The 12036-nt window shown below is 38.7% G+C and overlaps 2 protein-coding genes across 2 annotated transcripts; both read left to right on the top strand.

The window, feature by feature from the left end:
• Positions 1–1584: 1584 nt before the first annotated feature.
• On the top strand, positions 1585–4293 carry LOC113714672 (uncharacterized). The gene is made up of 4 exons (XM_027238664.2): positions 1585–2019; positions 2426–2523; positions 2664–3762; positions 3854–4293. The coding sequence occupies exons 1-4, from the start codon at positions 1930–1932 to the stop codon at positions 3932–3934; spliced, it is 1368 nt and encodes a 455-aa protein (XP_027094465.1). The 5' UTR covers positions 1585–1929; the 3' UTR covers positions 3935–4293.
• A 3344-nt stretch (positions 4294–7637) lies between these two features.
• Positions 7638–11830, top strand: LOC140037605 (uncharacterized). The gene is made up of 2 exons (XM_072082111.1): positions 7638–11228; positions 11337–11830. Exons 1-2 carry the CDS (start codon positions 7928–7930, stop codon positions 11702–11704), a joined length of 3669 nt encoding a protein of 1222 aa, XP_071938212.1. The 5' UTR covers positions 7638–7927; the 3' UTR covers positions 11705–11830.
• Positions 11831–12036: the final 206 nt, after the last annotated feature.

Raw genomic sequence — 12036 nt, 5'->3', positions numbered from 1 at the left:
ATTTCTCTTAAAAATTCATACGGGTGCATGGTGCATCTGTCTAGTCCGATAATGATTCAGTTTTCATCAATCCTTTGTAGGTCCAATTGAGCCTCTCCCGTTAGATTAGGATAAGTAGGATAATATAGATAAAAGTGACGGTGATAAAAAAAAAAAGAAAAAAAGAACACACATTAGCCAAATACTTTTGGCACAAGTTCTCAATAAAACGGACTTTTGATGGTCGAAGTGTGTCATAAACGCAAAATATGTTATTTTTTATTTTGCTATCAATAACATTACCAAGTTTTTCGGTCACAAATTTTAAACCATCCACAATGTACTTTGTAATTAACAACTAACGCAAGTAAGTGTTCCATTAGTCAATAGCCTGATTTAATTGTTTCGCTAAAGTGGATGCCAATTTTCCAAAAATCTTTAAACAACAAATCGTCCGAATTTCCTAATTCTGAGATTGTGGGACTATAGGCCAATGTTTTGAAAACCGGACCGGACCGGGCGGTTCGATCGGTTGAACCGCAAACCGGCCATGGCACCGGTCCGGTTCAATGTCATAGTTGATTTTATCAGAAAACCGGTCAAGAACCGATCGAACTGTAAAAACCGGGGGGGTCGAACCGCTATTGAACCGGTTTTCAACCTTCCTCTTTTTTTTTTTTTGGTGCAAAATGCAGCTATCAATATTTGAATTTAAGACCTTTGTAATAGAAGACCAATGTATTAACCGTTGCACCATCACATCCTATTAGTTTTTTTTGATAACTTATTTATATAAAGCAAACACTCATATTTCTTTTTTCCATTTTTCTTACAAAATTTCATCCTCTCATGGCTCTTTCTTTTTAATTTTCAACTATCTCTCTCTCTCTCTATCTTCTTTTTTTTTGTCACTCCCTTTTTAATCAAATCTCTTTATTTTTAATTTACTGATGTTTTCTTCCATCTTTTAATTTTGTTTTTGTCCATTAAATTGAAAAAAGTTCAAAAAGAATTATTTTTTAACCCAAATTATTTAATGCTACAACCATTCACTTTTATCTCATTTTTTGTTTCTTATCAAGTTTACATTTATATTTTTGATTTTCTTGACTTCCTTCGAACTCCAAACTTCCTTTTTTAAATTGCAATCTCTAAAACGTAAATTAAAATTTAAGTTCACAATATCTAATTTCTCATAGACATGAATTTTGTATAATTTCAAAATATTGTGATATTTTTGGGTTGGATTTAGATATAATTGAAATTGAAATGAAATTTATTTGTTTTAACTTATAATTTAAAAAATTTATTTTTAAAAAATCCAAGTTATTAAAAAATAGTAAATCTTTCATCATATAAAGTATTAAATTAATCCATTACATGTCTTATTTTGTACATATATATATATATTTATATAAATAATTTTTTAAAAAATTTATTGAACCGAGGTTAAACCGATTCGATCGATTGAATCTCGACTCTTTCACTTCACGGGTTCAATGAACGGTCCGATTTTTAAAACATTGCTCTAGGCTATCAACGGTTTAGTATTCTAAAGACAAATAGGCCTCTTCAACCAGCGAGGCCCACAAGCCAGGTCATCATCTGCTCAATTCCAACGGTCACTTCTTCCAATTCCTCCCTACTAACAAAACAAATGAACCCATTAATCAGCAGCCAGGCCCAGCCCTACCATCATCACTTGACCGTTATGCCGTCCTCCTCCTCCTTCTCCGTCTTCCATTCATCTTCCACTTCAAGCTTTTCCCCTTCAGTATTCTAGAATCCACCACGCTCCTCCTCTTTCACTTCTCACTCCTTACTCCTTTCTCGGCAAGTATGAAGAAAATCCCTTTCCTTTAACCCCAAATTCTTCGCAACATTCCTCCGCTGCCCGCTTTAGACCGCTGAGATTACAACAGATATCTCTTTGCACTGTCGTACTGCCAAATGGGTTGTTTTCTTGGATGCTTTGGCGGGTCTAAGGATCGCAAACGCCGAAAACAGAGGAACAAGGTCATCCCTCGAGACCAACAACACGTAAGCCCCCACCCCCATTTTGCCAGCTTAGTTGTTTCTTTGTTTCTGTTAAGGAGGGAGAATCTGTGGATTCCTTTTTTTTTTTTTTTTTCAATTTGAGATTCCTCTCTTTCGTGAATTGTGTAATGAACTAAACGGGTATCAAGAAAAAGGAGGTTCTTTGATGTTTGAAGTCAGTTTCGTGGTTTTCCTTTTATCCTAATTTAGAAAATCTTCCGGGGTTTTAAGGGTTTTGATGCTATAATGATTTTCAAGTTCTTTTACCTCAATAAGACATTTTCTATGTTTCTTGTCGAAATTCTTTTAGTTGTAAAATAATATTCTTGGAACCACATTGCTAATTTTGGTTTTTAAGGTTCACTATGATCTATGCTTTGGATGATTAATTGCTATGGTTGTTTGGCAGAGGCATGGAGGCCAAAACTCTCTTCAGGGTACCGTGTCTACTACTGAGCTGCCGATTAAAGAATCACCACCGACCAACTTGGTTTCTACAGAGTTGCGGTTAGTCACTGGATTTCTTGGATGTTGTACTTTTAATTCTCAGTTATTTATTTTCTCAAGTTTAGTTCTTAATCTGCTTTAACTAGATTGGAGTAACCTCTACTTGACCTGAAATTTTGCACTATTGGATATGATTGTAGTGATAATCCCGAAGAGAAATTGAGCCCATTGAGCTCAAGTAACAGAAAAAGAGTTACATTCAATTCAAATGTAACAACATATGAGAATGTTTCAGTTATTGAGGGCACTGAGTTTTTCCCGGAGGGTAAAGAAGTTATTGAGAAGGAGAAGGGGGATATTTTGGTACAATCAAGTAAGTCTGAATCTGAAGATGATTCGATTACATCAAGTATTGGATCATACCCTCGGAACCATAGGTATCAGAACTGCAGGGACAGTGATGACGAAGCTGAAGCATTTGGTGATAGTGACTTGGAAGATGATGGCGACGATGGTGAAGACTACAGTGATTATGATGAAGATGGGAATGACCAAATCTTTGGTCTAGAAGTCCAGTCTGGCTCAGGATTAACAGCAGCTATGGAGTCAAGAACAGACGATGTTTCAGATAGATTAACTTTGGGGGAGGTCGAGAGTCCAATGAAAGCATCTTTCTTGCCTGAACAAGAAGTCAAAACTCTTGGGCTCAACAGAAATGCACGGAGTAGGAGTGCTTATATTCATCCTGTGCTGAATCCAGTTGAGAATCTTACCCAGTGGAAAACAGTGAAATCAAGAGGGACTTCACAGTGGAAACCCCAGAAGGAGAATTTTTCTGCAGAACTTGAAGTGCCTCGTATGTCATTCAGCTCACAACCAACTTTTAAGCAGCCATCATCGGGTCTCAAGCAAAAATCAGACTCGTTCAATACTTTGAGTCAGGACATTGCTGTGGATGCTAGTCTTTCAACTTGGTTAGTTGGCCGAGAATCCACTCCCGCCAAGACGAGCCTTAGCAGTCTTGAAACGGTTACTTGCGAGAAGGTTGGCAGCAAGTCACCAGGTTCAAATTCAGTAAGAAGTTTTGAAGATAGACCAATTTTAGGTGCATTGACAGTTGAGGAGCTGAAACAGTTATCAGCAGCATCCTCCCCACGAAGGTCACCTAGTTGGAGCCCTGATGAGATGCCTATCATAGGAACTGTTGGAACTTATTGGAATGACTCGGTATCATCTAAGGATTCTCGGTCAGCGTCATCTTATAAAGGCATACCAAACACCACCAGCAAGTATAGGGAGGTAAATCTGAAAATAGAAAGGCCTTTTCTTCTTCTAGTTCTCCAGCGGTGCATGATGTTGCTAACTCAAATGTTCTCATTTGTATATGCAGGATAAGAGAATTAATTGGCACAATACGCCTTTCGAGACAAGACTAGAGAGAGCTTTGAATAGGGGTGCTGGTGAAGCCTAAATTTCTAAATACTTCCACCGTCTGTTAGGGGAAGAATGTGGGATGCTTTTCTTTATTACTGCAATTTCCTCCTTTTGGGTCATTTTCATCCTATTGGGGTGTTTTTTTTTGGGAGGTGGGGGGGGAGGGTTTGGGGATCGAATGTTAATACTACTTGGCTTGTCAAAAATTTAGTTGTTTGTTGTAAGTTCTTAAAATGATAATTACAGTGTCTGATATGTAATTAATTGATTTGCCTTCAGTTTTTGATCTGCCTGTTTAGCTATACATGTACTTGGCTTGTGAAATATTTAGTCTGCTTCTTGTAAGTTCTTGAAATGATATTTACGGTGGATTATGCATAACACTTGTTTCGTTCAGTCTCTTTATCCGAGTTTTAAGCAAGCTGAGTTCTATCCTATACACGCGCGCACACACACACACACACACACACACACACGCAGGTTTGACTATCTTTTCAAGATAATGAACCCCCTACTAAGACTAGTTACTGATGTCCTACGAAGAGATTAGATAAAGTGGGAGAGTGATTTAAGCGGTTCTAAGTTAGTAATTTATTAAGCATAAGTTGGGAGCTATGCAATCCCTGGTTCCTCTTTTAACAAGGAAGAAAGGACACGGGGATTAGGGATGTGATGAACAAACTAAACCACTCCTCCTATACCCTTTGTTTTTGGACAGTGAATGGTGAACAATTCTCTCTGCCAATAATGTGGTACTCAATGAAATCTGAGGCTAACGTTCATGAATGAATCATGGTGGCTTATATTACATCTTTTCTACTGACAAACGACAAGGTAGGTTCTAGGTAACCAACTGATTGATATTTGGCTGCAGTGTCTAAGAGAAGGCTGAAATGAAATATGCAAGTACTAGCAGATGCAAAGATTGCTTTTGCATTGTTTACAAATATCTACGGCTGGGCTCTGTATTTGAACTTTTTCTTGCAACAAATTCAAAATCTGTGGAAAGAACAAGGTTGTTTCCATCAGAAAGCTTCTCCTATGATCTTAATGCCCATGCCCTAAAGATATCGGCAAAAGTGATGGTAGACAAACAGGCTTTTTCCTTGAACAGAGAAACGTTGATGGGCAGCTTCTTGACATCCACGCGGTTTCAAGATCCAGCCGCTGAGGTATAAAAGTAAATGCGAACGGGCCTAATTTTTCTTGTAGTTAACAATAATGAATGCTAGGGACAAAGCATCTCATTTTATTAAGCTTGTGAAGTCCAAGTCATGTTAGGCTTTCTTCTTTTGGATTTAAGCACAAGTTGACTTTTGGCATATTTGGAGAAAATAATTCCACAATATTTAGGTTTTTTTTTTGGTTACCTGCCACGGTATCCACGGCTTTGCCGTTGGTCGACCTGGTTCGCACACCTGACTGTGGTGGGTGAGTCTCCCAATAAGAGTGACGGCATACGCCAGGTTTCGAACCCGAAACCTGCTTAAGCGGAATCAAGCTGCTTACCACTTGGTCCAACCCCAATTGGTCCACAATTAGGGGTGGCAATTCAGGTCCAAATCAGGTTAGCGGGGCGGGTCTGACTCGACCCGTCAGAAAATCTGTTGACCCGAACCCGACCCGCCAACCCGTGACGGGTCAGGTATACTGACCCGAACCCGAAAATTTCAGGTTGGCGGGTTGGCGGGTCGACCCGAAATGACCCGAAATTTAATTTTAATTTATTAATTTATCACTGTAATTTCTAATAAAATTAATTTCTCACAAAACTAATTACATAATCAAGTAATAAAAATTCAAATAAATAATTCCAAACCAAATCTAAAATAAATTAAACACCGTAAAAGTGTTTTATCCCAAACAAAATATAAAATAAATTAAAACAGTATAAAATTAAACAATAATATAATATATTATTTGTCCAAATATAATAATTTCAACTTTACACAAATTAAATAAATTCATTTAGGATTAAGTAATTAATGCCTTTGAAAAAAAGAATAACTTAGTTTAGTTAGATAAAATTATTTTTATATTTATTAAATTATTTTTAATTCGTAAACGGGTCATATCAGGTCACAACGGGTTGACCCGAAATGGACCTGTTTTCTTTTCGGGTTCATCGGGTTCAACCCGATTCTGACGCGAATTCCCGAAATCTCAACCCAAACCCATTAATTTCGTGATAGGTTCGTGTCGTATTTTCAGGTCGTGTCGAAAATTGCCACCTCTATCCACAATATTTAGGTGAGATTGATACACTTGAAATGAAATCTTGCATGGGGCCGACAGGAAGACGGGGAAATTATACTAAGCCAGATTAACAGTCAAGAGTCGGAGGGGAGCTCAGCTCTTTTAGTTGATTATATTTCCCAAAACTCGGTGGATTTCATTTCTTGGTCTAATCTGAAATCTTGTTGATATGATATTTACCTGTCATATATGTTTGAAGGTCGCATAATTCAAGTAGCATACAGCGAAAGAGACGGTTGACCATCATACTACCATACACTATACATTATCCTTTGCTTTAACAAGTGGGCTTATTAATTGATGAGTAGTGGAGTGTTATCTGTTTCCTGCCAGTCAACATTCATATCAAAACAACTAGCAATAATGACAACCCTGTTTTTGCACTTCTAGAAAGAGAGTGCTCAGCCAATTTTGGTCCAAGATAATGTTACTAGCAAGTTCAGTGGCTAGCCTAGCAGCATGCACTCTGCATAATTGATTTAGTACCCTGGACCGGAGAACAGGGAAGCAATAAGCATTAATGGCTTTTACTACAAATTCGGTGAGCTGCGAAATATTGGTCAATACCCCGGCGGAGGAAAAGGTTAAAATTCCCAGCTGCCAAACGCCTCAATCTGGACGCATTGAATGCTTGGCCATGATGCAAGTTGGCACTCAAATGTCAACTTGGAAAAATAGTTTAACTACTACGTTTATTGAGCAGTAATTTTTAGGATTCTTGTTGAAATATGTCAACTTTTCTTACGGATTTTACTAGATTATGTTTGATATAAAAATAATTTAGTTATTAAAAAAATAAAAATATTTGTTAACCAAAGATTATGTTGGTTCGTTAACAAATATTTTGACTAAGATTTACTAGCAGAAGAAGAATATATTTTGTTAAAATTTTTAGAATAATTGTTAGTTGGATATTTTGCTGATTTATTTCATGTAATCACTATAAATAGTGAGTTGATGAATGAATAACATAAACTCATTTTTCAGTTTCAATACAAGTCTCTTATAAGGGTTTTTTTTGCAACACTAAGGTGTTATTTCTTAGTTTTTGCCTCCAAAAAATCAATAATTCTGTTGTGGATAAATCAAGCAATCAATAACTTTTAGAATTCTATTGAAGGATAAGTCCAACCGCACAATATACGTGACAATTAAACAAAAAAAAAAAAATAAACGAGATAGAAACAAAATTCGGGACCGACAATTTCAGGCGATATTGAAAACCTTGCTCCCAGAGAAGCATTATTGATGTTGATTTTGTTTTCCACGGAATTGAAAAATATTTCTAAGCAGTTATTTTTGAAGTTTTCGATCAGCTTTCTCAGGAAAGACCGACATTTCTAGTCAAATCCAAATGTGCAAAAGATTCCTATGGAGAGCAATTCCCATGGGGATTAGTTGAACGTCGCAGTTTTTTTTTTCCCACTAAAGTCGGCGGAATTTCTTTCTCCGTGCTTGTGTTCCCTCGCCAAAGAAGAGAAGTTCGAGGGCCTAAATGGATGTTTTTTGGTACGAGTTTGGATTACGGACCTCGTAATCTTTCGAAAATTCCCAGTAAGCGAAAAAAATAATTGTTAAATGATGGCACGGGTTGGACAAAGCAGTCAACTTTCTAGCCTGCGTTCATATCACACATCTCAATGGGCGCTGACTATCAATACACCACTTTGGTTTTAAGTTTAGTGCAGCTTTCATTTTCTCAATGATACAATCATCTCTCCAGTCTCCAACCAAAATATAATCCTGTAACATGAATCTCAGAAAAAGCTAAGGGATGACAACTTCTCACAGGACTCGTTTTCTTCTTCTTCTTCTTCTTCATATCATCTTTTCCTCATTTCTACCCTTGAACATCAGTTCATCAGCAACAACTGAAGCACAAGCTCTTGTCAAGTGGAAGAACAGCTTATCATCTTCCTCTCTTGATTCATGGTCTCTCAACAATGTTACAAGCCTTTGCAGTTGGACCGGAATTGTCTGCAACAGGGCCGGGACAACAATTTCGGGGATAAATCTCTCCGGTGCTAATATTACGGGAACTCTTGACCAACTTGATTTCACATCACTCGCAAATGTCGCAGTTTTCAATCTCAATGGCAACAACTTCAGTGGGTTCGTACCATCCGGCATTGGCAATCTCTCCAAGCTCATTTTCTTGGATTTAAGCAACAATTTATTCGAGGACATCATACCAGTGGATATTGGGAGCTTGAAGGAGCTTCAGTACTTGAGCTTTGTCAATAACAACTTGAATGGTACTTTGCCATATCAGATTGGCAATCTTCAAAAGGTACGGCACTTGGACCTTGGTTCAAACTACTTAGAGAATCCTGATTGGTCGAAGTTTACAAGCTTCCCTTTGTTAACTCACCTCAGCATCTCTTACAATGAACTCACCTTGGGATTTCCAGATTTCATCCCGCGTTGTAAGAACCTGACTTACCTAGACTTGTCCCTTAACCACTTGACTGGACCGATTCCTGAACCAGTATTCACCGATTTAGGTAAGCTTGAGTACCTAAATCTTACTGGCAACTCATTTCAAGGGCAATTGTCACCATTTACCAATCTGTCCAAGTTAAAAGTGCTTCGGTTAGGAGAAAACAACTTCTCTGGTTCAATCCCAGAGGGCATTAGTTTGTTGCCTGATCTTTCAATGCTTGAGTTGTCTAACAATTCATTTCAAGGAAAGATTCCATCTTCCATAGGCCAACTGAAAAATCTTCAAGCACTTGATCTAAGGATAAATCGCCTGAATTCTACAATTCCTTCTGAGCTTGGCTTGTGTACTAATCTCACCTACTTGGCTCTAGCCTTGAATTCTCTTACTGGTCCCTTGCCTTTGTCGTTGTCCAGTCTGATCAAGATATCTGATTTGGGATTGTCTGATAATTCTCTTTCTGGCCAAATCTCCCCTCATTTCATAGGTAACTGGACTGGATTGACTTCGTTGCAGCTTCAGAATAATCGTTTCTCTGGGAGAATTCCCTCAGAAATTGGACTCTTGCTAAACCTAAATATCCTTTTTATGTACAATAATCAGTTCTCAGGCACCATACCACCAGAAATTGGAAACTTGCAAAGTTTGACGGTTCTGGATCTTTCTGGTAACCAGCTTTCTGGTCCAATACCGCCAAAACTTGGAAACCTCACAAATCTTCGAATGTTGCAACTATTTTCCAACAATCTGAGTGGACCAATTCCACCAGAGATCGGAAATTTAACTGTGCTTACTTCTCTTAGTCTCAATGGCAACCAATTCAATGGAGACTTGCCTGACGAAATCTCTAATCTTAGTAATCTGCAGACTCTCTCCCTCTTTACAAATAAGTTTTCCGGTATCATTCCCAGGGACTTGGGGAAGAACAGTCCTATTTTGGCAAATGTAAGCTTTTCAAATAACAGCTTTACTGGTCAACTGCCACCACAAATATGTAGTGGTTTTGCTTTGGAGGAATTCACGGTGAATGGAAATTATTTGACAGGGCCGTTGCCCGGGTGCTTGAAGAACTGCTCCAAATTAGTCAGAGTGAGGATGGAAGGAAACAAGTTTTCTGGAAATGTATCAGAGACATTCGGAGTTCATCCAGCCCTTGAGTTTATCTCTCTTAGTGGCAACCAACTTACAGGCCAGCTTTCACCTCAATGGGGGCAGTGTCAGAACCTTACAAATCTTCAATTGGATGGAAACAAGATATCTGGTAGGATTCCAGCTGAGCTAGGGAATTTGACACGGTTAGGTGTCCTTAACTTGGGATCAAATGAATTGACTGGTGAAATTCCAGAAGAGCTCGGGAATCTAGCCCTGCTTTTCAATCTCAACTTGAGCAACAATCAGCTGAGAGGACAGATCCCTAAAAGCATTAGCAAATTGACAAAGCTGCAATATCTTGATTTTTCAACAAATAAACTGAATGGAGGCATACCGGAAGGCCTTGGCGATTGCCATGGCTTATTGACTTTAGATTTGAGCGACAACATGTTATCAGGTGATATACCATCTGAACTGGCGAACTTGATGGGATTACAGTATCTTTTGGATCTCAGTAACAACTCGCTATCAGGAATGATTCCGCCAGACTTGGGAAGGCTTACCTCGCTGGAGATATTTAATGTATCACATAATGATCTCTCAGGTAGAATTCCACCAGCATTGTCTGGCATGGCTAGTTTACGGGGCATTGACTTCTCTTACAATCAGTTGTCTGGTCCAATTCCCAGTAATAGCATTTTCCGGGTAGCTCCAGCTACAGCTTTTATTGGAAACTCTGGTTTATGTGGAGATGCACAAGGATTGTCCAGCTGTTCTTCAAATGAACCAAGGAATTCAAAGAACAGCAACAAGAAGGTTATTATTGGTGCAACTGTTCCGGCTGTATGTCTCATTCTTCTAGCAACCATCATTGCTGGATGCTGCATGTTTCGAGGAAAGGCAAAGCAGCATGATGAAGAGGCTAAAATTTCCAAGGGATTTGAGAGTTCAGAATCTCTAATATGGGAAAAAGAAGGGAAATTTACATTTGGTGATATTGCAAAAGCCACAGAAGGCTTCAGTGAGAGATTTTGCATTGGAAGAGGAGGATTTGGAAGCGTATATAAAGCAGCCATACCCAACGGTCAGATTGTGGCAGTCAAAAGGCTCAACATGTCAGATTCCAATGATATTCCATTGACAAACCGGCGCAGTTTCGAAAATGAGATAAAAACTCTGACAGAAGTACGTCACAGAAATATCATCAAGCTTCATGGATTTTGCTCAAAGTGGGGATGCATGTATTTGGTATACGAGTACATCGAAAGAGGTAGCTTAGGAAAAATTCTGTACGATGATGAGATGGCAATTGATCTGGATTGGAGTACAAGGGTGAGAATAGTACAGGGAGTGGCTCATGCACTTTCTTACTTGCACCATGATTGCTCTCCACCTATTGTCCATCGAGATGTATCAATAAATAACATTCTTCTTGAGTCAGAGTTTGAGCCAAGACTTTCAGATTTTGGGACAGCAAAACTACTAAATTCAGATTCATCCAACTGGACTACAGTTGCTGGTTCTTATGGCTATATGGCACCAGGTTACTTAATCTTTGCCAATTTATGTCTGGTTAGCTTCAGCAACATACCTTGCGATAAGTTTCATTAGTTATCAAACTAATAATGACTTTTGTTATATACCTATGCAGAGCTTGCGATGACCATGCGGGTTACTGAGAAATGCGACGTTTATAGCTTTGGAGTGGTTGCATTGGAAGTTATGATGGGAAAGCATCCAGGAGAACTTGTGTCTTCACTGTCGTCTGCAACAGCCTCGACTGATTCCGACACACTTCTGAAGGACCTCCTTGACCAAAGGCTGCCACCCCCCAGAGGACGATCAGCTGAGGAAGTGGTGTTTGTGGTCACTTTAGCTTTAGCATGCACTCGCACAACTCCAGAGACACGGCCAGCCATGCGTTCCGTTGCTCAAGAATTAGCTGCTCAAACCCGGGCTTACCTCCCGGAACCCCTCGGAAGAATAACAATTGGCAAGCTAACCAGTTATCAGAAATAGGGATTTCTAGAAACTAGTAGGCAAGCTTTGTTAGTTTGGCAACAATGCCCCAAGCATTATAGTTGATAACTGCAAGATATGTACAGCCGCAAAATTTTCTACCCAAGAATGAATGCCGTATTCCAATTTTGATTTCCCATTATACTAGCTAATTGGACAAGAACTTTAAAATTACAGAAAAAAAATGATAATTGCCCAAGCATAATGAAATATATTTTCTTACTTGGTGCTGATAACTTGTTAGGAATTAACTAGAAGGACAGCATTTGTCGTTCTCCCTATGCTACATCGAGCAAGAATCCATATGCGGATGCATGTCAAAGCTATGTGTC

Source organism: Coffea arabica, chromosome 1c (assembly GCF_036785885.1).
Source record: "Coffea arabica cultivar ET-39 chromosome 1c, Coffea Arabica ET-39 HiFi, whole genome shotgun sequence".
Classification (NCBI taxonomy): domain Eukaryota; kingdom Viridiplantae; phylum Streptophyta; class Magnoliopsida; order Gentianales; family Rubiaceae; genus Coffea; species Coffea arabica.
Note: the sequence above shows the minus strand (reverse complement) of the source record. Positions and strands in the feature narration are given on the sequence as shown.

Bases quoted from the DNA above. Each gene is read 5' to 3' on its own strand.
- LOC113714672 (XM_027238664.2), top strand. From the start codon at position 1,930: ATGGGTTGTTTTCTTGGATGCTTTGGCGGGTCTAAGGATCGCAAACGC. The intron at 2,020-2,425 runs GTAAGCCCCCAC...GTTGTTTGGCAG, and splicing joins TCCCTCGAGACCAACAACAC to AGGCATGGAGGCCAAAACTC. The intron at 3,763-3,853 runs GTAAATCTGAAA...TTGTATATGCAG, and splicing joins CCACCAGCAAGTATAGGGAG to GATAAGAGAATTAATTGGCA.
- LOC140037605 (XM_072082111.1), top strand. From the start codon at position 7,928: ATGACAACTTCTCACAGGACTCGTTTTCTTCTTCTTCTTCTTCTTCAT. The intron at 11,229-11,336 runs GTTACTTAATCT...ATACCTATGCAG, and splicing joins TTATGGCTATATGGCACCAG to AGCTTGCGATGACCATGCGG.